General features: G+C 48.4%; 2 protein-coding genes across 3 annotated transcripts; one reads left to right on the forward strand and one right to left on the reverse strand.

The window, feature by feature from the left end:
• The first annotated feature begins 1,538 nt into the window (after positions 1 to 1,538).
• SV2A (synaptic vesicle glycoprotein 2A) lies at positions 1,539 to 15,637 on the forward strand. 2 transcript variants are annotated; one of them, XM_040230764.1, is made up of 13 exons: positions 1,539 to 1,654; positions 5,288 to 6,252; positions 7,779 to 7,959; positions 8,749 to 8,900; positions 9,015 to 9,148; positions 9,681 to 9,770; positions 10,003 to 10,113; positions 10,280 to 10,368; positions 11,028 to 11,192; positions 11,407 to 11,540; positions 12,397 to 12,603; positions 13,206 to 13,365; positions 13,795 to 15,637. In XM_040230764.1, exons 2-13 carry the CDS (start codon positions 5,631 to 5,633, stop codon positions 13,976 to 13,978), a joined length of 2,229 nt encoding a protein of 742 aa, XP_040086698.1. In that variant the 5' UTR covers positions 1,539 to 1,654; positions 5,288 to 5,630; the 3' UTR covers positions 13,979 to 15,637. The 2 variants fall into 2 exon arrangements, with proteins under 2 accessions (XP_040086698.1, XP_040086699.1); XM_040230765.1 differs by lacking the exon at positions 1,539 to 1,654 and adding an exon at positions 3,220 to 3,295.
• A 2,598-nt stretch (positions 15,638 to 18,235) lies between these two features.
• Positions 18,236 to 20,761, reverse strand: BOLA1 (bolA family member 1). The gene is made up of 2 exons (XM_040230804.1): positions 19,314 to 20,761; positions 18,236 to 18,966 (listed from the first exon to the last, which is right to left on the reverse strand). The coding sequence occupies exon 2, from the start codon at positions 18,961 to 18,963 to the stop codon at positions 18,556 to 18,558; it is 408 nt and encodes a 135-aa protein (XP_040086738.1). The 5' UTR covers positions 18,964 to 18,966; positions 19,314 to 20,761; the 3' UTR covers positions 18,236 to 18,555.
• Positions 20,762 to 27,349: the final 6,588 nt, after the last annotated feature.

The raw sequence follows: 27,349 nt of genomic DNA on the forward strand, positions 1-27,349 counted from the left end.
CTTTCTGTTTTAGTAAATTGTAAACCTTGTTGGCACAAAACAATATTCCAAGATGTAGCTTTGTGAAACTCCAGAGACCCATATCTTTGTCAGTGATAAATTCAGTACCACAAATGCCACCTGTGAGGTTGGGGACACCCAGCTGCCAGCCCTCTCCATGCAACGTATCCCAACATTTTGAAACCTCTGTGCTTAACAGAACAGAATCACACATTATTAAATATAAGAGATCCAATGCAGCATCTACTCTAAGCCCCTCATTTTCCAGATGAGAAAACTGGGGTTCAGAGAGACAGAGAACTTGACTAAGGGCCCACAGCTTATTGGAAGTGAGAACCCTGGTCAGTGCTCTGTCCAAATAACCCCAGTCCTTACCTCGAATAGGTAGACTCACATTCAGTATGAGCATCTCCAAAGTACCCTGCTTCCCTCATCTCTGAAGCAAATATGTTCACCAAGTGGTATGTCTTGGGTCTCTAAGCCCAGGTTACTGATACTGAGGCAAAGGAAAGATAAAGGAAAGAAATGAAACCAATTCACTTTGTTCTTGCCCTGGAAGCAGAAGTGTGTGTGTGTGTGTGTGTATGTGTGTGTGTGGTAAGAGAAAGTGGGGAAGAGTACTGCGGGAGATTGTTGTTGTTGTTTTTTGAGTCATTGTAACAAATACCTAGGGCTTCCCTGGTGGCTCAGTGGTAAGAATCCATCTGCCAACGAAGGAGACACAGGAGATGAGTGTTGATCCCTGGGGTCAGGAAGATCTGGAAAAGGAAATGGCAACCCACTCCAGTCTTGCCTGGGAAATCCCATGGACAGAGGAGCCTGGCTAGTCAGTCTATGGGGCAGAAAAAGAGTAGGATATGACTTAGGGACTAAACAACAACAAGAAGGAAATAGTTGGAAGGGGAGATGCCCAATTGGTCATGCCTATCAAACCCCTGCAGCTTCTCCAATCTCGGCTGTCACCAGCAGAACGGAGGACAAGGAGGTCTGATTGGAAATAAATAGTCTGGACTATTTCTGGAAAGAGATAACAAGGATCCAGGAGTTTCCTTCTCTGGCAGTTTGGGATAAAAACCACATTTTGTTATTCTTGCTTCCTCTGAAACAGCCAGGTAAACTTGCAGTGTGAGCAGTCCAGATTTGGGAGTTTGCCTGGGAACAGTGAGGAAGGGAAAGGGAGGCGATTTGAAGGCAGAGCGAGTCCCTAACATTTGTGGGTCTTGCCATTCTGGGACTGAGGCGCTGAGGAAGGGGCTGCCTCGTTCTCCATCTCCCTTTCTGTCTTCCCACTTGCCTTCCTGACATCAGTATTACTTTCCTTAGATCCTTTAGTCTTTAACCAGGAGGGGCTGGTGTCATCTCCCGCTGCCCCTGTGACAGCCCCTCCAAGCTCCCTCACCGCCTCTCCCCGAGCCCGGAGTCCCTCCCCATCCTCTTTTTTTCTCCCCACCCCCCAACAATGGTCTCTCCCGTTGCTCACTGGTGCGGGGGGGGGGGGGGGGGGGGGGGGGGGGGGGGGGGGGCCGAAGCCCGTGGGGGGGCAGGTCTGCATTGCTGCTTCCCTTGGTACCCAGAGCAGACGCCGCTGCCGCCTGCCCCACCGCCGGGACCCCCGCCCTCACCCGGACTCCCTTATCTGGGGGACCCAGCCCAGGTGAGACCCCTCTCTCAGTTTCTCAGCTCCACCCCGCCCCGGGGCAGAAGCATCCTCGCCTTGTCTTGCAGCCATTTTATCCTCCGATGCTTTGCTTGTGGGGAGGGTGACCGTCCCTCACCAGGGGTGACGGGATTGCTGGTGGTTTGAATGGACATTTATGGTGGTTGCTGTGTTGATCAGAGAAGGAAATATATATATTTATACATATATATGTGGATGAGGGGTGTTTTTCTCTACCTTAACCAAGCTCATACTACTCTCCTCAGATATTAACGGGGGTGGGGGCTTGTAAGGTGGAATAGGGTTCCCTCAAACTCCAATTCCCAACTCATCTTGCACCCCCCCTCCACCTCCCCCCCTCGCCCCGCGTGATGGATGACCTTGGCTGGGGCGGGAGAATATGTGCTGCCTCAGTCTGTGCACCTGGACTTGGGTTGCGGGTCGGGGGGAGCGGTTGGGTTTGTGGGGTGTGTGTGTGGGGGAGGGGGTTGGTGGAGGAAGGGCAGATGAAGGAGGGAAGAAACGGAATGGTGAACGGAAATGCTGGGTAGATAGAGGTGGTGAACAACCAGGCTTGGGGGTACGGTTGGGGGTGGGGCTGGAGGCAGGCAGTCGCTCCGTGGTCGGGGGAAGGGGTGTTGAGTGCTGATGGGCACTAGTCCAGCAGCAGAATCAAGGGTGAGGGGAGGCGCTCGGAGAACGGGTTCAGTCAGTTCTAGGGGCTCCGCTCTTATACCAGAGTAGGGCCGGATGGGGAGGGTCGCCGCGGATGCTGGCAGGGGCGGTCTCTATGCCTGCGCTCCTGAAGATTTCCCCTTGCATTCTGGTCCCTGCCTCTCCAAATTCCTCCTTGGACATTCTCAGCTGGCACCTTGATCTTTTCCCCATCAGAACTGTGGAGACTCCATCTTCCAAACCGTAGGGTAGTATATAGGCAGGAGTGGTGCAGCCTTGGCTGTCCTGGGGTGGGGATCGAGGCTCAGTTACCCAGCAGTGGTGGGGAGGGGTGCTCCAGCACCTCTCTCCCCCGCAACCATGGATGTTTTGATAAGTGATTGCTTCTTAACGACCTTGTCGCCTGGGCTAGGGTGGGTTCGGAAATCCAGGTGGCTTCCAAAGTCAGGGGCTTTGATGGAGGTGAGGGGTTCTGGACCTCCCCACCCCACAACCAATCTTGGGCTGATGAGTTATCCTGAGAGGAAGCCTTTGCTCAGATTCTCCTGCCTCCCCCCATCCTCTGCAGAAAATCTCTCGGGCGTGTTTTCCCATCAGGTGAAGCCAACCGACCTTAAAGAGCCCTGTAACCCTGAATCTTGTCTCCTTTAACCTCTATGTCTCTGAGTCTGTCTCCCTCCCACAAGCTTAGCCACCCTGTGCTGCTTTGGGGGCTAAAAATAGCACCACTTTCTTACCAGCTTGAAGAATTTGTCTTCTTTCTCTCCCTCCTGAGCTTATGGGCTTGTTGGCCCTGGGGGAGCGGGCCGCTGAGCCATCACGTCCTGCCGTCGCTCCGGGGCCCTCTGTGCCCTTCCGGTTCCTCTCAGGGGTGGAGAGTGTAAACAAACACCGAGCGTGCCTCCTGCTGGGCCCATCTGCCTGTGCCAGGGTTTCGGGGGAGAGCCTAACTGGGAAGGAAAGGTGAGGCAAGCAAATTGCATGCAAAAAGGGGATTCCACTGTTCCCTCTCTCCAATGGGGGATGGTTTGGGCCTTGAACCACAAGGAAAGAAGGTGACATAGGGGTCACTGGTTCTGGTCATCGTGGTCCACTGCTCACATCTGACCTGAGGGGGTAGGGCTCTGCTTTGCCAGTGCTTCTTTCTGAACTACATAGCATTACTTACCCCTTCTGCCTGGGCCACTGTGTGTGTGTGTGTAAGTGTATGTGTGACATTTAATGAAGGCCCTGGATGGGTTGGAACAGAATGAAGCAGGATATTTTTAGGGGAATGATCTCTGATCAGAATCTAGTCCTGCTTCCTCTGCTTCTATGAAGGAAGAGGGGGTTCTCCCATGCTTGCCTCTGAAGGATGTCTTTTGTGGGGGAGGGGAGGTCCAAGGCCCCTTCCTTCTATATGAGCTCCTACGCGCAATGCGGTATTTATGGACTCCCTTTTCCTTGACTCTTGGAGGAGGAACAGGAAGGATTAAGGGGGATTAGAAAGGGAGGCCGTGGAGGAAGGAGGTACAACCATAGACTTTAGATGCCCATGTTGGAAATGTATGTGTTTGATTTTCCACCCCTACCCCCACCGGTGAAAGGGGGCCCATTTATGACATCCTGAAGGAAGGTGGCAAGCCAGCTGTCACCTCTTTTTTAGATTTTGGTCTGCCCCTTTTTCCCCATGACCCCAGATTCCAGGTCTCCCTTTTTGTGAGTCTTCCATTGTTTGTCTGGAGCAGACAATATGGGTCCAGCTGCTGGCATCTGTTTGAACACAGAGGGGTCTTGGGATTCTGTATTGGGAGGTTACAACAGCATCCAAATGTGACCCCCCCCCCCCCCCGCTTTGCCCTTGCTGCTTCTTTCACAGTTTTCAATCTAGTAGGAAGGAAAGAAACTAATAGAAGGTCTGCTGTGAGATTAAATTATCACATCAATTTGGAGAAATAGAGATTATTATCCCCAGTTTAAATATAAGGACTCTGAGGTTTAGAGATGTTCAGGAACCTGCTTAAGATCAGTTAGTAAATGGCAGAGCTGGAATTTCAATTTATGTCATCTGATTGTCATGCGCTTTGCACTGAACCAGCTCTCTCCTTGCCAGTATCCCTTTCTGCCATTCACCCTAAAGAGCATCCACAGGTGGCTTCTGTTCTAACATCTTGTGAGGGAGTGGAGGTCATCTTACCACATTACTATCACCACAAAGAGTAATAACTAATATTTATTCATCAGTTGTTATGTGCCAGGCACTATGGTAAAGAGCTTATACTCATTATGTCATTTAATCCTTACTTTCCCCTCTCTAATGAGAGGGAACTAAGGCTTTGAGGATCAGAGACATGCTCATGGTCACTTAGTAAGCTGTTGAAGCAGGAAGTCAAATCTAAGTCTGTCTGATTCTGGAAGCTGAGCTTTCACCCACTGATCTATGTTGGGAGAAGACTCTTCCTTGTGAAGACTACAAACATGGAACCTGAGGAAGGACCATAAAGCCCCATCTTCATATGCCATCAGTGGTCTGAAGGCAACAGGTTGAAGGATTCAGTTGTCCTTCTATACGTTTCCCCCAAGCTCTGCTCCCAGTAAGAAACCCAGACCAGACTAGAGAAGGGAGTTTTGGTTTCTCTATTTCCTGTTTTATCCTTGGCAGGTGGGTGGTAAAGCAAAGGGTCTGTTCTTGAAGTGGGGCCAGGGATCAGGAGATGGGCTCTGGGTAGGTGATCGTGACTTTGGAGCAAATCCCATGGGTCTAGTCTCCAAGGTCAAAGTAAGGGACGTATTCTGAATGGCCCATAGCAGGCCCAGACAGTCATCCTTTTTTCCTGAGTCGGGCTTAAGGCCAGCAGGCCATCTCTGTAACACAAGGCCCAGGTGGGGCTCTGGGTCAGCAGGAGCGCTATATTGGCCTTCTTCAATGTCTTAGGCCTCACAACCTCCTTTTTTCTCCCTCCTATCTTTTTCTAGATCTCCAGAGGCTCCTGGAAGAGAAGTAGCAGCCTTTTCTGAGTTATCCTGGCTCCCCAGCTTAGACTCCCCAACCTGGCTCCCCCTCCCCTTCCAGTCCCCCCTGTCCCCTTCTTCCTTCCCAATGCACCCAACTGAACTGGGTGTGGGCCAAAGTTCTTCCCTCCCTTCCCCTCCTAGACACTCACTGGCCAGATCCTATATTCTATTCTGTGCCCAGAGTTACTCAAACACACTTCATCTAAGTAACTCCGGGAAGCGGTCTTTCTGACTCCAAGAGCCCTTGCGCAAAATCAGAATAAGGAAGGGGGAAGATTCGGTGAAGTAGTCCCCAAGCACCATCATGGAAGAGGGCTTCAGAGACCGGGCAGCTTTCATCCGTGGGGCCAAAGACATTGCCAAGGAAGTCAAGAAGCATGCAGCCAAGAAGGTGGTGAAGGGCCTGGACAGAGTCCAGGACGAATATTCCCGGAGATCGTACTCCCGCTTTGAGGAGGAGGACGATGATGACGACTTCCCCGCCCCTGCTGATGGCTATTACCGCGGGGAAGGGGCCCAGGATGAGGAGGAAGGCGGCGCGTCTAGCGATGCTACGGAGGGCCACGACGAGGATGATGAGATCTACGAGGGGGAATACCAGGGCATCCCCCGGGCAGAGTCTGGGGGCAAAGGCGAGCGGATGGCAGATGGGGCGCCCCTGGCTGGAGTGAGGGGGGGCTTGGGTGATGGGGAGGGTCCCCCGGGGGGGCGGGGAGAAGCACAGCGGCGGAAAGAACGGGAAGAACTAGCCCAGCAGTATGAAGCCATCCTACGGGAGTGTGGCCATGGCCGCTTCCAGTGGACACTCTATTTCGTACTTGGTCTGGCACTGATGGCCGATGGCGTTGAGGTCTTCGTGGTGGGCTTCGTGCTGCCCAGTGCTGAGAAAGACATGTGCCTGTCTGACTCCAACAAAGGCATGCTGGGTAAGATATGTTTCGCTCCAGCCCCATCCCGCCCCAAATAATGGAAAACAGTTCTCTGTGCCTGAGAACTGCTCCTGACCTTACCACTGCATTCCTGAGGATCCTAGTCCCAAGATATCCCCGGGAGAGCTCAGGGCTCCTCTGTCATGCTCTCCGCCTCCACTCCCCCGACCCTGACACCCTCCTCTAGAGGCTGGGTCAGGGTGAGGTTGCCTGTGCAAGAGAAAAGGCACATGGGCTCGGGCTTGGGCATGTAGTTGTGGGGTGGTCTGCTTAGTTCTGTAGGAGACAGCTGTGGTGGGATGGACCCCCATTTAATGTTTCTTCAAAGTCTTTCCTCCCGTTACCCTGATTATTTCCCCTTTTGGGGGGAACAAGAAGGCAGTATCCAAACTCCTTGATTTAAATGTGGAGAGTCAGTTTGGGGTGGTGGGGGGCTGGGAAGAATCCAGCCAGAGAAGCTGGTCACACTTGCTCTCAGTTAGCATTGGGAATGTTCAGGGGCCAGCGAGTCGTCTTTAATGGCCTTTCCTGTTGGAGATCCCAAGGGAGGAAATCCCCTAGAAGGGGATCCCTCAGAAGGGATCAGCTCTTGCTCTGTCACCAAGTTGCCACGAGATCCTGGGCAGTTTCCTTCTCCCTCGGGCTGGACTTGGGCCTGGGTAAAATGTAGAGTTTGGAGTAGATAACTTTTAAGACCAATTCCAACTCTGATTTTATGAAGGAAGAAAGGAACAGGGGAGTTTTGGGACCAGAAGTATTGGAACTGGAAGGAATAAAAAATGGATTTATATGTGGGCTTCCGTGGTGGCTCTAAAGAATCTGCCTGTAATGCAGGAAACTGGGGTTTGATCCCTGGGTTGGGAAGTTACCCTGGAGAAGGAAATGGCAACCCACTCTGGTATTCTTTCCTGGAAAATTCCAGGGACAGAAGAGCCTGTGGGCTACAGTCCATGGGGTCACAAAGAGTTTGACACAACTGAGCAATTTTCACTTTCACTTTTGTGTGTGTGTGATTTCCTGGGAGGATTGAAGGAATGGAGCCTCTTTCCCAGGGAACATGAGAGACACCTCCTGCCGCTTGGAGGGCATCAAGTTAGAGAGGCTAGAGGGGATCCTGGGAAGGTCTGGGAATGTAGGCAGATCCATTTCTCATTCCAGGCAAGCTAGAGATGGGGGTATTGTGTATGTGTGTGTGTGTGTGTGTGTGAGAGAGAGAGAGAGAGACAGCAAGAGAGTGAGAATGAGCAAGAAGGAATGAGAGGGAAAGAAAGGAGAATTCTAGGGCTGGCTCATGTCTGCATCTCTGCTTTTGACCCTCCAGGCTGCAGAGATGACCTTCCATCTTTGCTCATGTAATGCCTCCTCTCTCACTTGATCTCATCTCTGGGTAGACTTAGCTCCTACAAGTCCTTCAGATCTTCTGTCCATGCTGCTGCAGTTTCAGCTCATTTAAATGTCTGGCGGAGTGGGAGAACCTTAGTGTGTCTGCTCATACCCCTTCTGCCTCTGTTCTCCTCCTTCAGGCCTCATTGTCTACCTGGGCATGATGGTGGGAGCCTTCCTCTGGGGAGGGCTGGCTGATCGGCTGGGTCGAAGACAGTGTCTGCTCATCTCACTCTCAGTCAACAGTGTCTTCGCCTTTTTCTCATCTTTCGTCCAGGGTTATGGCACTTTCCTTTTCTGCCGTCTCCTTTCTGGGGTCGGGTGAGTGTTCCCCTCGTGAGCCCCTGGAAGGCAGGGCTGCGCCTTGGTTGCTGTTATACTTCTAGGGCCCTGCATAGTGCCAGGCACACCAGCTATACCTCAAATATGTGTAAGCTGAATGAATGAAATCCTCTCCCTTCAGGCCAGTTTCTCCCTGTCCAGGACCTGTCTACTGTCTGTCCAGATTGCCATTCCATATCTGGTTCACTCCCGATTCCTCCACCGTACCTTTTAGTCCCATTCTGAGCCTGGTTCCCTCAAGAGACTCAGTGGGGCTCAACTTCACCCCTGGTTATCTGTGGTTATCCCTTTCCCAGAGCATAAATATTTCCTGCATTCAACAACAAACCTTGTTCATACCCACACCTGCCAGAGCTCTGCAGCCCTGAGCCACCCAACTGCTACACTTCCTCTGCCACCTGCATGTCCCCTCCGCATGGTCTGCCAGCTCCCTTCTGGCCTGCTTCCTCAGATTCCTCTTGCTCTTCTCCCTTTGGGGATTTCCCCTCTTTTCTGTGAGTATCGGCTCTCCCTTCCAACTCTGTAGTCATCTTCAAGATTCAACGTTTGTTCCTTCCCATTCCCTGAGACCTGCCTGCCTGTCTCCTAGGGTCCCAAGGGTGGGTGCCTGATGGCTGGTGGTGAGGGAGCTTATAGGGCATGGTGGTGAGAAGGAGTTTCTCTTTAAAAGGTTCAGAAGATGAAAGGGACTTGGGAATCCAGAGCGCTGGGGTATGGGATCAGGAATATAGCCATCTTCCAACGCTGAATTCTTGCAATGCCCTCCAGGATCGGAGGGTCCATCCCCATCGTCTTCTCCTATTTCTCGGAGTTTCTGGCACAGGAGAAGCGTGGGGAGCATTTGAGCTGGCTCTGCATGTTTTGGATGATCGGTGGAGTGTACGCAGCTGCTATGGCCTGGGCCATCATCCCTCACTATGGTGAGCAGCCCCCAGAAAATGTACTCCAGACTCTCTCTCCTCTCCTGTGCTCCCTATGGTAGGACCCTACAGTCTCTGGCCTCTCTGCTGACGCTGTGACTCTGTCCTTGCCAGGGTGGAGCTTTCAGATGGGGTCTGCTTACCAGTTCCACAGCTGGAGGGTCTTTGTCCTCGTTTGCGCTTTCCCTTCTGTGTTTGCCATTGGGGCTCTGACCACACAGCCTGAAAGCCCCCGTTTCTTCCTGGAGGTGAATGGGGCTGGGGCTGGGCTCGGGGGAGGGCAGCAGGGGCTCCTGCATTCAAACACCTACCATGGGATGGGTCTGGTCCACGTGGCAGCCTTCCTTTCCCAGGGTCCGAGGTCTGGGGGGCCTTGATCTCACTTCCTTTGTCTTAGAATGTATTTCCAGAGGAGTTCTGTGGGTGTTAAAACCAGAGGACCTGCTTCACCATGGGTGGCTTAGGGTTTTGCAGGCAGGGGTCCTGACCATGGCCCTCCTACAGCCCACCCTCCCCCTACTTTATCCTGACCCAGCAGGGTGAGGATGCTCCTGCTCTGACTACATACTCGCCCATCATCTTCATTTCCCTCGTTTTCAGTTTCTCTTTCCATTGTGCCAAGGGATCCTGACTCTTGCCCAAGCCTGGTTACCTCTTGCTGGGCTCCCCCTTGGGCTCTTTGGGTGGGTGTGCCCCTAGGTCAGGTTGAGAGAGAGGGATCTGTAGCCCCGGGTGAGGGAGGGGCTGACCTGGATGTGGGGATTGTTTCTGTGGCTCTAGAATGGGAAGCATGATGAGGCCTGGATGGTACTGAAGCAGGTCCATGACACCAACATGCGAGCCAAGGGGCATCCTGAGCGAGTCTTCTCGGTAAGCCACAGTCCTCCCCTCAGTCCTCCGAGTGCCCACACCTGGCCCCTCCCTGGACTTCTCTCCCCACTCACGCCCACCTTCCTAGACTGCACTGAGATCTCAGTGGGATCTCTCAGGGTATCACGTCTCCCTCCCATTTCCCACTCTGCTACCACAGGAGAAACTGGGGTACTTGGAAGGGCTGGAAAGTACAGACTAAGTGACTGCTCACTCCTTATTTTGACCCCAGGTAACCCACATTAAGACAATTCATCAGGAGGATGAGTTGATTGAGATCCAGTCCGACACAGGGGCTTGGTACCAGCGCTGGGGGGTCCGGGCCTTGAGCCTGGGAGGGCAGGTAATGGGGGCGGGGATGGTGGAGAGGTAGAGAGGAGGGCAGGGCTGGAGCTTGGGCGTGGGGGTGATTGTGAACTGGAGGGAGCTGGTAGGGCAGAAGAACTGGGATCTGGAGGTGCTGGAACTACCGGCTGGCAGCCGCTGTGTGACTGTCCTATCCCGCCTAGGTCTGGGGGAACTTCCTCTCTTGCTTTGGTCCAGAATACCGCCGCATCACACTGACGATGATGGGTGTGTGGTTCACCATGTCATTCAGGTGAGGAGCTGGGTGGGCTGGGTCGGAAGTGCTGGATGTGACGGTCTGTGGGTGGGGAGAGAGAGAGGTGGAGAAAATGGAAATGAAGGGGATGAATAATGAGGGAAGGTGCTGTTTGGATCCCCTCTGATAGTCCACCCGGCTCCTCTACCTCACTCCTTAATCCAACAAACTTATATTACAGGCAGAACAGTATTTAGCTTCTATTCTGTGCCAGGTACTCTGCTGGGATGGAACAGATATGGTCTCAGTGCTCATGGAGTTTACATCTTGGTCTAGGAGCTAGACAAACTAGCTGTAATGAGGATTGCCACGGTGGGGGATGTGCACTGGGAACAGGCTTCCCAACCCAGATCGCTGGTAGGCTGGAGAGGGGATGTAAGTCCTGAAGGATGAATGGGAATTAGGCTGAGGGTGGGATGGGGAGACTGTTTTAAACAGGAGGTAGAGCAAATGCCTGGGAGGTAAGAAGCAATAGGCGGGAGGGTTAGAAGAACCTGAAGTCCCCCAGAACCACAGCAGCTGGTGAAAGATGAGATGAGATGAGGCTGGGGAGGTGAGCACGGTCCTAACATGGGCTGACTCCTCTGTTTCTTTCTCCTTCTGGACTGTGTGGTTCTAATCCATGAGCCCTGATTCCATTGCCCTTGACGCTTCAGCTACTATGGCCTGACTGTCTGGTTTCCTGACATGATCCGCCATCTCCAAGCGGTGGACTATGCAGCCCGCACCAAAGTGTTTCCTGGGGAACGTGTGGAGCATGTGACTTTTAACTTCACCTTGGAGAATCAGATCCACCGAGGGGGACAGTACTTCAATGACAAGTATGTGGGGATCTTTGAGCTTCACCCCTTCCATCCCTCCTACCCTTTGCCTTTTTTGTGAGTCTGGGGGTTCAGAGACAAGGTGTTTGGGGGCAAAGACCTGTGGTTCTTCTCAATCCTGCAGCTTCTTGTCTTACTTCACTGTTACTTCATGAGTGTTGGAGGAGGGTGTAAGAATGAGGGGAAGGTGGCTTTCATCATCCTGGCTTTACAGGTTCATTGGGCTACGTCTGAAGTCAGTGTCCTTTGAGGACTCCCTGTTTGAGGAGTGTTATTTCGAGGATGTCACATCCAGCAACACATTCTTCCGCAACTGCACATTCATCAACACCGTGTTCTATAACACTGGTAAGGTGGGATGGCTAGAGGCTGACAGACCAAAGGATTGGGTGGACCCTGAGCTGGAGAAAGGGAACCTTCTTCATTCTCTAACTCAGGGTTCTCAAGCTGAGCTCTTCAGAGCCTTGGAGGTGATAGGGGGTCTGTTAGTTACTACCAGCAATTACAACAATCTAATGGTAATTGATCATTTTTCTATAATTAAGTAGAACATCTGACAAAAACATCGTTTGTTTGCTTTTGGCTAGAATTGAAGCAACTCAATATTGTGATATTAATGCACTTTTGAAGAGGGCAAAATCATTCAAAAGAGAAGCCTTGGGGGGAAAAAAAAACAATAAAAGGGATATTTGGTGGAGAAAAGGGAGCCAGGGCTTTAATCCTTTTCTTTAACAGGGATTCTCAAACTATATGCACATGAAATGCTGGTTTTGTGAGCTAGACTGAGGTTTCCCACCTCTAAATGGAGTGCTGAATGAGTTTTCCTATCTTGCAGGAAAAAAAAAATGGATAGGATTCTTTTTAATATTTGCTCAGTAATTTGTCCTAAACTTATGGCTCTGCTACTGCTTATAGTTAGCTAGAGCAGACAAAAAGAATGAACAAGAAAGCAGTAGACATCATTAGGAGAAAACATAGAAACAGCCAAGTGCATTGTTTCATTTGGTAAACTGCAGTCATTTTATGACATAAAAGGATCCTAGCTCCTACGGTGATGTTATCTGATGTTTTACCATAGTGTCCTGACTGATTCTGAGAGCCCTGCCTGCTAAACCCCTCAAAGGCAGAGCCCTGAGCATAAGCAACAGCAGCCTCCCTCTCACATGTGCCATGATTGTCTGCCTGTCTTGGCCTTCGCCCCCAGACCTGTTTGAGTACAAGTTTGTGAACAGCCGTCTGGTGAACAGCACATTCCTGCACAACAAGGAGGGCTGCCCCCTGGACGTGACGGGGACGGGTGAAGGCGCCTACATGGTGTATTTTGTCAGCTTCTTGGGGACGCTGGCTGTGCTTCCTGGGAACATTGTGTCTGCTCTGCTCATGGACAAGATTGGCAGGCTCCGAATGCTTGGTAAGGGGGAGAGGCTGGGTGGTGGTGTGTCAGAACTGACTAGGAGGCCGGGGGGAGGGCATGGCCGTCACTGGGCTTCTAACCTTAGTCTGTGGAAAGCTTAGCCAGAGAAGGGTCTGTCTCTCATGTCTTCTGGTTGGAGGGAGTGGGGGGAGGTGGGGGCTGCATGACCAGGTGGGGTCTGGTGAGGAAGCTCCTCTGGGGCTAGGAGGTGGGCAGAATAGCAAGTCTAGGATACAGGCTTTGGGGTCATGGGTTTTGAAACTCAGCTCCACTGCCTTCTTAGGTAAGTTACTCACCTCTGTGAAGCCAGCTGTCTCATCTGCAACATGGCAGTGATGACAGTACCTCTTAGGAGGCTGACTTATTAGTAATGTGTGTAAACCATCCAATTGTCTGTTGCATAGCTTGCACCGAGGAATGGTTGGTAGTGATACTGTTAATAAAAAGACAATGTAAGTGAGGTTGGAGATGAGGGAGAAGCCTTCCTTTTGGGTACCCTGGCAAAGAAAGTGTCTCATCCTGGTCGAAGGGACAGAGTGGGCTGTGGGTGGCTTTCATCATGGCCACGCTCATGCTGCTTTCTTCCTCCCTGGCTCCAGCTGGCTCCAGCGTGATGTCCTGTGTCTCCTGCTTCTTCCTGTCTTTTGGGAACAGTGAGTCCGCCATGATCGCTCTGCTCTGCCTTTTCGGGGGGGTCAGCATCGCATCCTGGAACGCGCTGGACGTGTTGACTGTTGAACTCTACCCCTCGGACAAGAGGTAACACGCGTGTGATGGGGGCAGGGCAGCAGGTTTAGGGCTCAGAGGGCAGGACAGAAATGGGGTAAGGAAGGGGGCTGATGGGGAAAGGCATCTTTAGGGGTAAAAGGGTACATATTCCCCTTGAGTTTCTCTTCTAAAAGCTGGTAGCATTTTTTTTTTGTTAAGCTAGTAGCTTTTATATTCACTCCTTGAAGTCTTAACTATTAACCTAATTTTTTGGTGTCCCTTCCCCCTTGCCTCCCAATTTATCTGTATTCCCTGGTGTGCACCCCTCCTCTCTAATTGCTCCATCCTTCCTCTCCCTCTTGGACACTGCTGGCCCTCTCCACCTGCCCCTCTTCCCCCACAAATCTTCCCATGCCGCTTCCTTTGTCTCTCTCCCCGGCCCCTCCACCCTGTTTGCTGCGCTGGGGGACTCCTGAACAGGACCACAGCCTTCGGCTTCCTGAATGCCCTGTGTAAGCTGGCAGCTGTGCTGGGGATCAGCATCTTCACATCCTTTGTGGGAATCACCAAGGCTGCCCCCATCCTCTTTGCCTCTGCTGCCCTTGCCCTCGGGAGTTCTCTGGCCCTGAAGCTGCCCGAGACTCGGGGGCAGGTGCTGCAGTGAGGGAATCTCTGGGGCTTTGCGGGTGGCAGGCACACTGTGAGACCAACAATCCCCTCTTCCCGTTCCCTGCCCTGCCATCCTGGCTGCCAGAGCCCTTGTTCCCCACCTCCTGTTTAGTGTCTTAGCCATGTATGTGTGTGTGTGTGTGTATGTATGTGTGTGCATGTGTGAGACCCCATGGGCAGGGACTACAGGGAAGGCTCCTCCATCCCAGATTTGGGGTGCCGCTCTACTTCCCACCTCCTACCACCCCTGACTTTGCACAAGAGAAGGCTTGGCCCCACCCTTCTCCCCCAGTGTTAGTGAGAGGCCCTTGCTCTTCCCAGCCCCTGGGGCTTTAGAACAGGCTTCCTGCCTTCCCCCTTATTCCCTCTGCCTGGGCTCTGGCAAAACCATAAGCAGGTAATTATGCCAGGGGCTAAGGCTTGATGTAGACCATGGACCAAAAGAACTTAGAGTTGGAAGGGCCTAGAGTGCCCTCTCATGCCTCTTGTTGGATGCTGGGGAAGTAGCAATAAACCTCAGCCCCCTGGCCTCCAGTTCCCCCTCAATTTGGGCTACAAGAAGCCTGAATTTTTTGAAATTAGCTTTCTGATTCTTATTTATTTATATATTAAGTTCTGAGGCAGCTCAGCAGGACTGTGTGTGTGTGAATGCTTGTGTACACTTATGTATGTGTGTGTGTGTATGCTGTGGGGTGGGGGTGTCATTATACTGTCCTAAAATACAAGCCAAGGGTAATTTCAGTGGACACACACACAAGTACCTGCCCCCCACAGTACCTCCCCTAATCTTGTTTCTGAGCCTGGCCTGGGTGGCAGGAGCCTCTGCAGGCTGGGAGAAGAGTCTCACAGTCTAGGGACAGCCAAGGGCACCCGACAAGGTTCATCTCCTCCCCGTCTCTCAAGAAGCACAGGCCTCCTCTGGAGTGAGAGGCTCTCCCCACTACATAGCACAGACAGGAACAGCACAGCTGCCCTCCCGCCTCGACTGTCCCCACAGGCAGAGCAGCAGGGGAGGGGAAGAAACCAGTATGTGGTCAAACCAGCAGATCCAAAGCACAAGGAGCTGGGGCGGGGCAGGAACAGGGCTTTCCCAGCAACTCCTGCAAAGTGGGAAGAGTTTCAGCAGTAAGCCAGGGACCCCTAATGCAGGGACCAGAAGCCTCAGTTTCCCCATCTCACCCTCTCCACAGGATAGCCCATGTAGGTTAAGCTGCCCCTGCCCCCCAGCCCGTGTGGTTGCTTTCTTGGGTGCCCCCGTCCTCCACCCCCAACACTGTAGCTGTGATGTGTTGTAGTTTTTAGCTGTTTGTAAATGTTAAAAAGTTAAAAGGAAAAAAGTGAAAACAAAAAAGAAAATCCAAATTCAGCCTCCTCATGCTGCGTCTGGTGCCCCTACCCTATGGTCACTCCCATTTTGTAAAAGTGAACCAGGTGGTGACTGTTCAACTCTCTGATGTCTGTGCTCAAAGAACTGCCTTCTCCAGTGCCCAGTGTATGAGTGTGCGCCCTCTCTCTTCACCCTTCACTTGCTGGACGCAGCCCTCTCCCCTGCACCTCCCTGGAGGGACCCATCCATCTCCCTTACTCTCCTGGGGAACCCTGAATCCAACTCTGTTGATGTAAAAAAAATTACATGAAAAATACTGATGAAAAATAAAAAGGAAACAAATCCTTAAAACCTAAAATGGCTACGTCTGCTTCTTTGCCTCTGCCTACATCCAACTTTGCTCTGCCTCCTGAGGTGAGCTGGAAAAACAACTTCTTTCTCCAAACTGAAGGCCAGAGTGACACGATGCATCACATTTACTTCCTGAGGTAGCCTGTATGCTGACCTTCCCACTTTTATAGATAGAGGGCCCTCATAGTCTCCTAGTTTTGAAAACTTGGGGTAATATCCTACAACTTAATAGCAAAAAATGGGCTAAAGACTTGAGTAGCCATTTTTCCAAACACATAAGATGACCAATAGGTACTGTTCAGTCGTGTCTGACTTCTTTGCAACCCCACGCAGTACAGCATGCCAGGGGTCCTTCATTATCGCCCAGTTTGCTCAAACTCATGTCCATTAAGTTGATGCCATCCAACCCTCTCATCCTCTGTTGCCCTCTTCTGCCCTCCATCTTTCCCAGCAACAGGGTCTTTTCCAGTGAGTCGGCTTTTCACATCAGGTGGCCAGTAGTATATATGTATATAAAAAATGCTCAATGTCACTAATCATCAGGGAAGTGCAGTCAAAACCTTAATGAAATACCACCTCATACCTGTCAGGATAGCTATTATATATATATAATATATAGTGAGTGAAGTTGCTCAGTTGTGTCCGACTCTTTGCGACCACATGGACTGTAGCCTACCAGGTTTCTCCGTCCGTTGAATTTTCCAGGCAAAAGTACTGGAGTGGGTTGCCATCTCCTTCTCCAGGGGATCTTCCCGACCCAGGGATCAAACCCAGGTCTCCGGGATTGCAGGCAGACGCTTTACCCTCTGAGCCACCAGGGAAGCCCCCAAATAATATATATATATATATATATTATATAAAGTATTGATGAAGATGGGGAGATATTGGAACCCCTGAACACTGTTGGTGGGAATACAAAATGGTGCAACCACTCTGGAAAACACGGAAGTTTCTCAAAATTAAAAATAGAACTACCATATGATCCAGCAATCCCACTTCTGGGTATTTACCCAAAAGAACTGAAATCAGGATCCTGGAGAAGTGTTAGCACTCTCATGTTCATTGCAGCATTATCACAATAGCTAAGATGTGGAAACAACCTGAACGTTCATTGACAAATGCCTGGATAAGGAAAAATTAATATATACATACAATGGAATACGCGCCAGCCTTAAAAAAAGGAAATTCCGCTGTGATAAATCATGAGGATGTTATGCTAAGTGAAATAAGCCAGCCACAGAAAGATAAATATGCTCGATTCTACTTACAGAATTATCTATAATAGCTGAATAGAATCAGTGGGATGTTGGCTGCTAGGGGCAGGGTGGGGTGATGGGGAGAGGGAAGTAGGGAATTATCAATCAGCAGGCCTTAAGTTTCAGCTAAGCAAGATGATTAAACTCTAGAGATCTGCTGTATGACACTGTACTTGTAGTCAGTGATAATGTATCATACACTTAAACATTTGTTAAGAAGGTAGATCTCATATTCAGTTTTTGCCATAATAAAATAATATTTACAAAAAGAAATTTAAAAAAATCTAAAGACTCCACAAATGAAAACAAATAAAAACTTGGGAGTGATATTTCTTGCGAACAGAACCAACTTCACTCAAAATCCTTTTGTGTGTGTTTTTTAAAAAATATAGATTCCAGATTCCATTCTTGATTTGTGGATTCAGAATCCTTTTTTTGGAAAAGAGGTGACCTAGAAACCATATTTTAAACAAACTCCCTTGGGAATTCTTATCTGTGAAGAAATCTAAAAACCCTGCCTGAGGGTTACCATTGACTCCCTTCTCACTGTAGTCCATTTCAGTTCTAATCAAATCCTCTTGACTTAAAAATGATAGCTCTCAAATCAACTCCTTCCTTTTCATGTCAACAGCTTACCTCTCGGCCAAAGTTCTGCCTTCACCACTGGTTACTCTCCATGCCTCCAATTCCCTATGACAACCCACTAACAATCACTGCCCCAAAATGCTCTTTGCCATCCTTTTCTCAAAATTCTTCAGTGATGACTCCCTACTGCGCAACCAGATGCAGTCTAAATTTTTTAGCTGGAAATGGTGGATAAATGTTAACCAAGCCTTTTCTTTACTAAGTTCAATCTCCACACAGAGATCATCAGAAAATTGCTTATCTAGACATTTCTTTTTCCCCTCAGGATTATGACAACGTTTGGAAGGCTCATAAGAAAAAGGGCTATGTAAAGTTTTCTCCATCTTCTATATTCATTTCCTAGGTTCTAATCTTTTCACTGCTTTAGTGTTTGTTTTTTTAAAGATTTTTTTCCTCATGAGAAATGCAAATCCTTTTGGAAATGGACAGGTTGTTAGCAAGCCAAACATCCCCCAAGTTTGAAGTTCAAATGCATCCGTAATTGCTGTTTTGTCCAATAACTCTGCCCAGTCCTGCTTCTTTGCCCTTGCTTGGGCTCTTTCCCCTGTTGGCAGCAACTTTCCTCTCTTTTCTGGCTTAACAAAGCTCTTTCTGACTATGCCTAGGCTTCAAGTATCTTTCTTTTCCGAAGAACATTTGTAGCACTGACAGCAGGCCATTAACACCACTGCAATTCACCTCATATGATAATTTCTCTTTTAATGTACAGGATTACTAGTAACTTACATCAAGTCTGGCGATTCCTTAGTCACAGTTTAAAATGAAACAACTGGGCAGCTTTTCCTGAATAGTAGGGATTGTCCCCTCTCCTTAGCTTAACCTTAATGTGAAATGAATTACTCTCTCCTGAGAATACGCATATGCCGGTTAAATGGGCACATTACATTACTGTTTCTAACAAATACCAGACTGTATTAAATGCAAGAAAGCCCCAGTAGTTTATTCTCACGAAACCCGCTTGAATCCTGGTCCTCCCTCTCTCCAAGTCCAGGGTTAGTTTCGACTTTTCTTGCTCCCACCTAGGCAGGGGGGGCTTGTGTCCAGTTGAGGGTTCTCCTTCCATTGGGCGGGGGTCCGCGCCTGTATGGCCAGGGCGTGGACTGGCCCAGCCAGCTCTTCTGACAGCGCCGCATGGACCAGCCTATGCCTTTGTAGGGGGCTCAGTCCCTCAAAGCGAGAGCTCACCACCGCCACGCGGAAATGGGTCTCACTGCCCGCTGGGACCGCGTGGCCGCCGCTCTCATTACGCAGCTCCAGCACTTCAGGGTTCAGGGCCTGCTCCAACTTCGTGCGAATGGCAGCCTCGACGGGGCCGATGACCCCTGATCCCGCGCTGCCCCGGGACATACAGACGCGGCTGGCCATGGAGAACAGGCGTACGACCAGCTGCCCACTCAGCATCGGCTACGGCAGAGACAAAGACGCGAGCAGTGAGGGTCAGGGCCTCGCTCTCGGTACCAGCGTCTCAACCACCCCAGCCCTCGCCTCAGGCCAACGTCCACCCTGGGAGCCCGTCTAGACACCAGTGTGATGCGAGGCACCGCCCCTTTCCTCTGTGTGACATGGAGGGATTGTGGCCTCCGCCGAGAGCACCTGAAGGGCGGCGATGATTAGAGAGAGCCCGCGCTTCTAAGGGGATTCGCAAAGAATGAGTTGGAGGTTCCAAGAGTAGGGTATGTGCAACTCCGGGCTTTTGGTTGAGCCACGGTCCCTGTGCCCCCTCCCTGAACCCCAAACTAGACCCTTTCTACCTCGCACTCAGGCTTGGCTACCGCAGTTCCCTCTCTGGGACGGAACTCCTGACAAGCCGGGCGAATGCAGATCTCGCGTCCAGAGGCACTCTGGGAAATGGAGTCCTCGCTACGCGATAGACCAGGGAGGTGAGGGCTCACGGGAACTGTAGTCTCTGTTTACCTCTTGAGGTCGTGCGTGCGTGCATGCTCAGTCACTCGAGTGGCGTCTTTTCGACTCTCTTCGTCCCTAAGGACTGCAGCCCGCCAAGTTCCTCTGTACATGGGATTCTCCAGACTAAACTATTGGAGCGGGTTGCTCTGCCCTTCTCCAGGGGATCTTCCCCTCCCAGGGATGGAACCCAGGTCTCCTGCAGCAGTAGCAGTGTTTGTCGCTCAGTCGTGTCCGACTCTTGGCGACCCCATGAACTGTAGCCCGCCAGGCTCCTCTATCCATGGGATTCTCTAAGCAAGAATATTGGAGTGGATTGCCATTCCCTTCCCCAGAGGATCTTCCTGACCCAGGAATCGAATCCAGGTTTCCTACATTGCAGGCAGATTATTTACCATCTGAGCTATAGGGAAGATCCAAGTATGCTGAGTCTTATGCATCGCAGCGCAGGCAGATTCTTCTACCGCTGAGTAGCCGGGGAAGCCCCTCTTGGGGTCGTAGGCCGTTCTGAACCTGAGGAATTGAGAAGAAAACGAGAATTCCTGAACAGTGGGGATTGATCCATTTTATTGCCAATAGATCTTGTAGATCTAGCCCAACACTTTTATATACAAGAAAATGGAAGTCCATTTCCTTTATCGAATACATAATTATTGTGCGCTAGACCAGTCCTGGAGACTGGGGAGGTAAGACAGGCCCTGTCCTCAGGCAGCTTACAGAACACTGGAGAAGATGGACAAATGATCAGACCATTGCAATACTGCATGCTAAGATCTGTGATGGCACTAAGAGCAGGATACTAAGGAGGCATGTCATCGAGCTTGAGGAGAGCAGAGAAAACAGGGGAGCCATTTAGAAGGGACACGAAAACCCCTTTCTCAGTCCCTCATAAGTGTGGTAGCTGCACGTGCAAAGGCCAGGAGGAGACACTTTGGGGGAGTGGTTCCTTGAGTGTAGTTAGTTATGATTGGAGATCCCAGGGCAGAGATGATGGGGATGGGAAGTGAGTGAGCCAGTGCCCTAGGCTGGGGGGAGAAGAGGCATCATGCTGGGCTCTGTGGGTCTTGTTAGGCAGTTTTGTTTTTATCCTAGGAGAGGTAGGAAGCTAGGGAAGGTTTTCAGCAGGGATATAACAGGCCCAGATTTTACCAAAGATATATAACTCATCAATTCAATCAGTATTTTATTGTGTTTCCTAATATTTTATAATTTCTCCATATATGTATTCTCCCCAACTTCAGTATTGCAAATTTTAAAACTTGCAGAAAAATTGAATAATACAAAACAACATCCTCTACCTTTCACTGTTTTTTACATTTGTTATATATATATATATATATATAGGGGCTTTCCCGGTGGCCCAGTGGTAAAGAATCCACCTGCTAATGAAGGAAATGCAAGAGACTCGGGGTTCGATCCCTGGCTGGGGAAGCTACCCTGAAGTAAGAAGTGGCAACCCACTCCAGTATTCTTACCAGGATAATCCCGTGGACAGAGGAGCCTGGTGGTCTACAGTCCATAGGGTAACAAAGAGTTGGACATGACTGAGTGACTGAACACACACTTTATGTATACCTGTATACTTTAAAAATGTATTTGTATACTTTTTCAGAAAATAAATCGCAGATAGCATGACATTTCATCCCTAGGTACTCTTAATACATATCTCCTCCTAATAAGAGGGATATTCTCTTATAGAACAATACCCTTATAACACTAAAAAAATTTTTTAACATAATGTCAATTGCAAGGTTGCAATTGCAATTGAACACCCCATTTATCCTTCATCTATATTTACTAACATTTTTCCATATTTGCTTTTTAATCTCTTTGAATATGTGTATACATAATAAAAATAAAAACTTACCATTTTTGTTGAATCATTTGACAGTTGAAAAATCTTTCTACTTCATTGCTGTATACTTCAACATATATCTTCTAAGACAAGGACATTTTCCTATATAACCACAATACCATTACCACACCTAAGACATTTAACATTTGTTCAATACTATTATCTAATAGTTGATACAGCTGATATTCAAATCTCCCCAGTTGTCTCATTAGTGCCTTTATTTTTTGAAAGTCAATCAAGGATCATGCATTGCATTTAGCCATCTTTAAATACTGGAGTGGCAACCCACTCCAGTATTCTTGCCTGGAGAATCCCATGGACAGAGGAGCCTGGTGGGCTACAGTCCGTGGGGTCACAAAGAGTTGGACATGACTGAGCGACTTCACTTCATCTTTAAATCTGTATTTTGCAAAGTTCCTTGGCTTCAGTGTGAGAACTGTAAAGGAGGTAATGGCACAAGCAGGAAGACCAGTTTGAAGCTTAGTGTAGCAGTCTAGGTAAGCATGTTGATGTCTTGGACCATGGTGGTAGTGGAGGTGGAGATGGAAAGAAATTGTGGGTACAAGGTATACATTAGGAGGGTAAAACCCATAGCGTGTGGTGATGGGCTAATTATGGGAGGGAAAGCATGAAGGATAATTATCAGCTTTGTGCATCAAGATGGATGGCATTTGTTCCCTAAGATACAAGAATTTTGGAAGAAGGGTTGGAAGGGTGGGGAAGAGGGAGACTAGGTGTCCAATTCTTTTTGGACTTGAGTTCGTAGTGTCTTTATGATATCCAAGAAGAGCTGTCATATTGGATATATGGTTCTGTGTGTGTATGCATTTTATTTTTAACTTTTTCTTAAGTGCTTTCAGAGCTACAGAAATTACAAATAACTACAAATAGTACAAATAATTCTGTATACTGCTCACCCTGATACCCACATTATCCAAATATTAACATTTTATCATGATTGCTTTATTTCTTATGTATCTACACATATATAATTTTTTCTGAACCATCTGAGAGTAAGCTTCAGAGATAGAGCCCATTTACCTCTAACTACTTGCAATGGTTAATTTTAAGTGTCAACTTGACTGGGCCACAGGGGGCCCAGATATTTGGGCAAATGTTATTCTGGATGGTTTTGGATGCGATTTAAATTGGTAGACTGAGTAAAGCCGATTGCCCTCCCTTTTGTGGCTGGGTCTCATCCAATCAGTGAAAGGCCTGAACAGAACAAAAAAGGCTAACCCTCTCTGAAAAAGAGTTCTTTCCTACCTGATGGCCTTTGAACTGGAACATTGGCTTTTTACCTGTCTTCAGACTTGAACTGAAACACTGGCACTTCCTGGGTCTCCAGCCTGTTAGCTTTTGACTGGCACTGTAGAACTGCTTCTCTTGGTTCTCAGACCTTCAGGCTTGAACTGTAACTACACAATCAGCTCTCCTGGGTTTCCAGCTTGCTGATTCACCCTGCAGATCTAGGGACTTGTCAGCCTCCATTATCATGTGAGCCAACTGCTTATAATAAATCTCTCTCTCTCTTTTGCTTGTTTGCTATTACTCTCTGAGTATATATCTTTTTTGTTCTGTTTCTCTGAAGAGCTCTAATATATATTTGCTAATACATTCTTAGTAAAATTCTTTTTTCTCACGTAGCTACAGTATAATTGTCAAATTTGGGAAATTAACATTGATATAGTACTACAGATTTTACTGAAAATTAGTCATTGTCCCATAATGTCCTTTATATAGAATTTAAAAAAAAAAAAAAAAAAAAAACTGGGCCAGGATCCAGTCTAGGATCACATGCTGTATTCAGTTGTTATGTCTCTATGGCCTCCATTTAATCTGGACTAGTTCCTTAGTCTTTGTCTTTGATGACTTGGGCATTTTTGAGGAGTATAGACCATCTGCGCTTTTCAAGTGGTGCTAGTGGTAAAGAACCCACCTGCCAATGCGGGAAACGCAGGGTTTGATCCCTGGGCTGGGAAAAATCCCCTGGAGGAGGGCATGGCAGCCCACTCCAGTATCCTTGCCTGGAGAATTCCATGGACAGAGGAGCCTGGCAGCTACAGTCCACAGGATCGCAAAGAGTCTGACACAACTGAAGTGACTTAGCACCCACACACAGACCATTTATTTTGTTGACTATCCCTCAACTTAGGTTTCTCTAATGTTTCTTTCTGATTCAGATTTAGGATATACACTTTTGGCAGGAAAACCGCGGAAGTGATATTGAATCCTTCTCACTGAACTATATAGGAGGCATATAATTCGCTTTGTCCTATTGTGAATGATAATTCTGATCAGTTGATTAACGTGGTATCTCTCAGAAAAAAAATGTAAAATTTTTATTTTCCATTTGTAATTGTAGGAGATGTTTGAGTCTATGTAATATTCTGTTTCTTGTTAAGATTTTGTTTATTAATTTTGGCATCTGAGATGCAAGAGTTGTTGAAGATGAAATGAGATCATATGTGGTGGGGGGAAGGTGGGAAAGTGGGAAGGAGGGGAGTGAAATCACCTGGGAAAAGGTATAAAGTGAGAAAATAATAAGATTTTCTTTAGAAGATCACTTTGGCTAGTGTGTGAATATATTAGGGGAATGCAAGCGAAGAATAGAAGAGCCTTTAGCAGTAGTCTGGTGAAAGATAATCTGAGTGAAGACAAGAAATGAGCTAGAGAGAGAAGTAAAACAATTAGAATGATGTTAAAGAGATGGAATCTTTAGCACTTGTTTTTGGTGAGTGCCTTGTAATTTGCTAATCCAGTGACAGCGGTGGGGAATGGTGGGAGGACGCTTTGTTGGTGACAGGTACTATTCTAAATGAACTCTTAATTCTTGCAACATGTCCATGAAGTAGCTACTGTTATTACTCTCGGTTTACCATTTTGAGGAAGCAGACACCCTTACAGGTTAGATAATAAATTAATTAATTTGTCTATGGTCATAGATCTAGTAAGCAAACTCAGGAGTCAGGCTGCAGAATTTGAACTCTTAACCATTAAGTTATTCTGCCTCCTAATCCAGCATTTTGTACTCTCAGGTTCCAGCTGTGTACTAGGCTCCTTATATTCTCATTTATTCTAACAACTTTGGTATGGTAGGGTATATTATTTTTCTTCAATTGATGAACTTCTATTTTATATTCTATCACTCTGGCTACCACAGTCTACTGTTGATAGCTAGCATCTGGAGAGTGGTTTGTTGACTGAAGGCCAACTATAATTGTTTCACAAATAAGTAAACCAAGGCTCAGAGGAATTTAAGCACTTGTTGCTGAAGGTCACACAGCCACTTACAAAGACATGATTAGAACCAAGGTCTGCCTCACTCAAAGTCTGTGCTCTTTATCCCTCCAAGCACACTACTTCACTAACTAAATTATCGGCTTCATGAAGGAAGCCTTGCTTCCTCCCTGTTAGAGAGGGAGGGAAGGTTGGAGAGTTAGAGTGAGAGCTACAGAGCATGTGAGAGGGGTGGAATTAGATTTAATACTTTAGATTTCATCTAGCTATAAATCCTTATTAGATAAGTCCAGATAGGCCAATACCCTACAAATTACATCAGCCTCAATTACTATCTATTGCTCCCTGGAGTTCCTTTCCCAGCATTCTTACCAGAGCCATTAAAATATATAACAGAGTAGGCCATTTGTAAAAGCCAAACACCTTCACAAATAGACTGGATCCTATCCCCTTGAACACCTCTGGGATTTTTAACCGAAAGCAGCTGAATTCCTAACCAGGCAATCTACTTAATCAAACATTTAGTGCATTTGAGCTCCAATATATCATTCCAACCATACTCCTTTCCACTTTTCCCCAACTCCACCCTCAGCCCCCGCCATACTGAGCTGCACATCATTCATGACATGAACCAGGCCGTCCCACAGCTCCTTGCATTGCACATAAAGTTGCCTTTGGCTGGAATGCTTTCAGTCTCCTCTTGACCCATAAAGTCCTCCTCATGGTTCCGTGAGATATCACCTCCTCTTTCATGAAGCCTCCCTACTCCCACATATATAGCCTCAGTGTACCTACATCTCTTTGTTCATGTCCTGCTGATAGACTTGAAGCACTCTGTCCTGTGCTTTGACCTTGGTCTCATTTCCTTTCTGTGACCACTTCAAGGGTGAGACCATGCCTTCGTCACCTTTAAATCAGGAGTCTTTTATTCCTTCCACCTGGCTCTTCAGTTCAGTCGCTCAGCTGTATCCGACTCTTTGCGACCCCATGAATTGCAGCACGCCAGGCCTTCCTGTCCATCACCAACTCCCGCAGTTCACTGGAGTGAGTGAGTGAAGTCGCTCAGTCGTGTCCGACTGTTTGCGACCCCATGGACTGTAGCCTATCAGGCTCCTCCGTCCATGGGATTTTCCAGGCAAGAGTGCTGAAGTGGATTGCCATTTCCTTCTCCAGGGGATCTTCCCGACCCAGGAATCGAACTCGTGTCTCTCGCATTGCAGGCAGACGCTTTACTGTCTGAGCCACCAAACTCATGTCCATCTAGTCGGTGATGCCATCCAGCCATCTCATCCTCTGTCGTCCCCTTCTCCTCCTGCCCCCAATCCCTCCCAGCATCAGAGTCTTTTCCAATGAGTCAACTCTTTGCATGAGTTGGCCAAAGTACTGGAGTTTCAGCTTTAGCATCATTCCTTCCAAAGAACACCCAGGACTGATCTCCTTTAGAATGGACTGGTTGGATCTCCTTGCAGTACAAGGGACTCTCAAGTCTTCTCCAACACCACAGTTCAAAAGCATCAATTCTTTGGCGCTCAGCTTTCTTCACAGTCCAACTCTCACATCCATACACGACTACTGGAAAAACCATAGCCTTGACTAGACGGACTTTTGTTGGCAAAGTAATGTCTCTGCTTTTGAATATGCTGTCTAGATTGGTCATAACTTTCCTTCCAAGGAGTAAATGTCTTTTAATTTAATGGCTGCAATCACCATCTGCAGTGATTTTGGAGCTCAAAAAATTAAAGTCTGACACTGTTTCCACTGTTTCCCCATCTGCTAATAAACATTTTTTTGCATAAACAAATAAAACTATACTCTTAGAGAATTAGCATCTTCTTTTCTAAACTATTTCTCCAGCTCTCCCTCCCTCTGTAACAAGGGGAAGAAGCAAGGCTGGGCACAATGACTTCATAAAGCCTGTAATCTCCTTAGTGAAGCAATGGGCTTGGAGGGATGAAGAGCACAGACTTTGAGTGAGGCTGACCTTGGTTCTAATCATGTCTTTGTAAGTGGCTGTGTGACCTTCAGCAAGTGCTTAAATTCCTCTGAGCCTTGGTTTCCTTATTTGTGAAACAACTTCAGTTGGCCTTCGGTATCCATGGGTTCTGAATCTGAGGATTCAACCAACTGTGGGTGGAAGATATTTGGAAAAAAAAAAAAAAAAAATCCAGAAAGTTTCAAAAAGCAAAACTAGAATTTGCCCTGCCTTGGCAACTATGTACATCGTTTTACATTTTATTTACAACTATTTACATAACATTTACATTGTATTAGGTATTAAAAGTAATCTGCTGCCCCTGCTAAATCGACTCCATAGAGGGCAGCCCACCAGGCTCCCTCGTCCCTGGGATTCTCCAGGCGAGAATACTAGAGTGGGTTGCCATTTCCTTCTCCAATGTATGAAAGTGAAAAGTGAAAGTGAAGTCACTCAGTCATGTCCGACTCTTCGCGACCCCATGGGCTGTAGCATGCCAGGCCTCCCGGTCCATCACCAGCTCCCAGAGTTCACTCAAACTCATGTCCATTGAGTCGGTGATACCATCAACCATCTCATTCTCTGCAGTCCCTTTCTCCTCCCGCCTTCAACCTTTCCCAGCATCAGGGTCTTTTCCAATGGGTCAGTTCTTCGCATCAGGTGGCCAAAGTATTACAGTTTCAGCTTCAACATCAGTCCCTCCAATGAATATTCAGGAATATTCATGAATATATGCTGTAAGATGCAGAAAACTGTAGATGTTAGCTCAGGTACCGGGCAGACTGTTGGAGCAATTCAGGGAAAGAACAAAGAGAAGG

This window comes from Oryx dammah, unplaced genomic scaffold (genome assembly GCF_014754425.2).
Source record: "Oryx dammah isolate SB20612 unplaced genomic scaffold, SCBI_Odam_1.1 HiC_scaffold_28, whole genome shotgun sequence".
In the NCBI taxonomy this organism is placed as follows: domain Eukaryota; kingdom Metazoa; phylum Chordata; class Mammalia; order Artiodactyla; family Bovidae; genus Oryx; species Oryx dammah.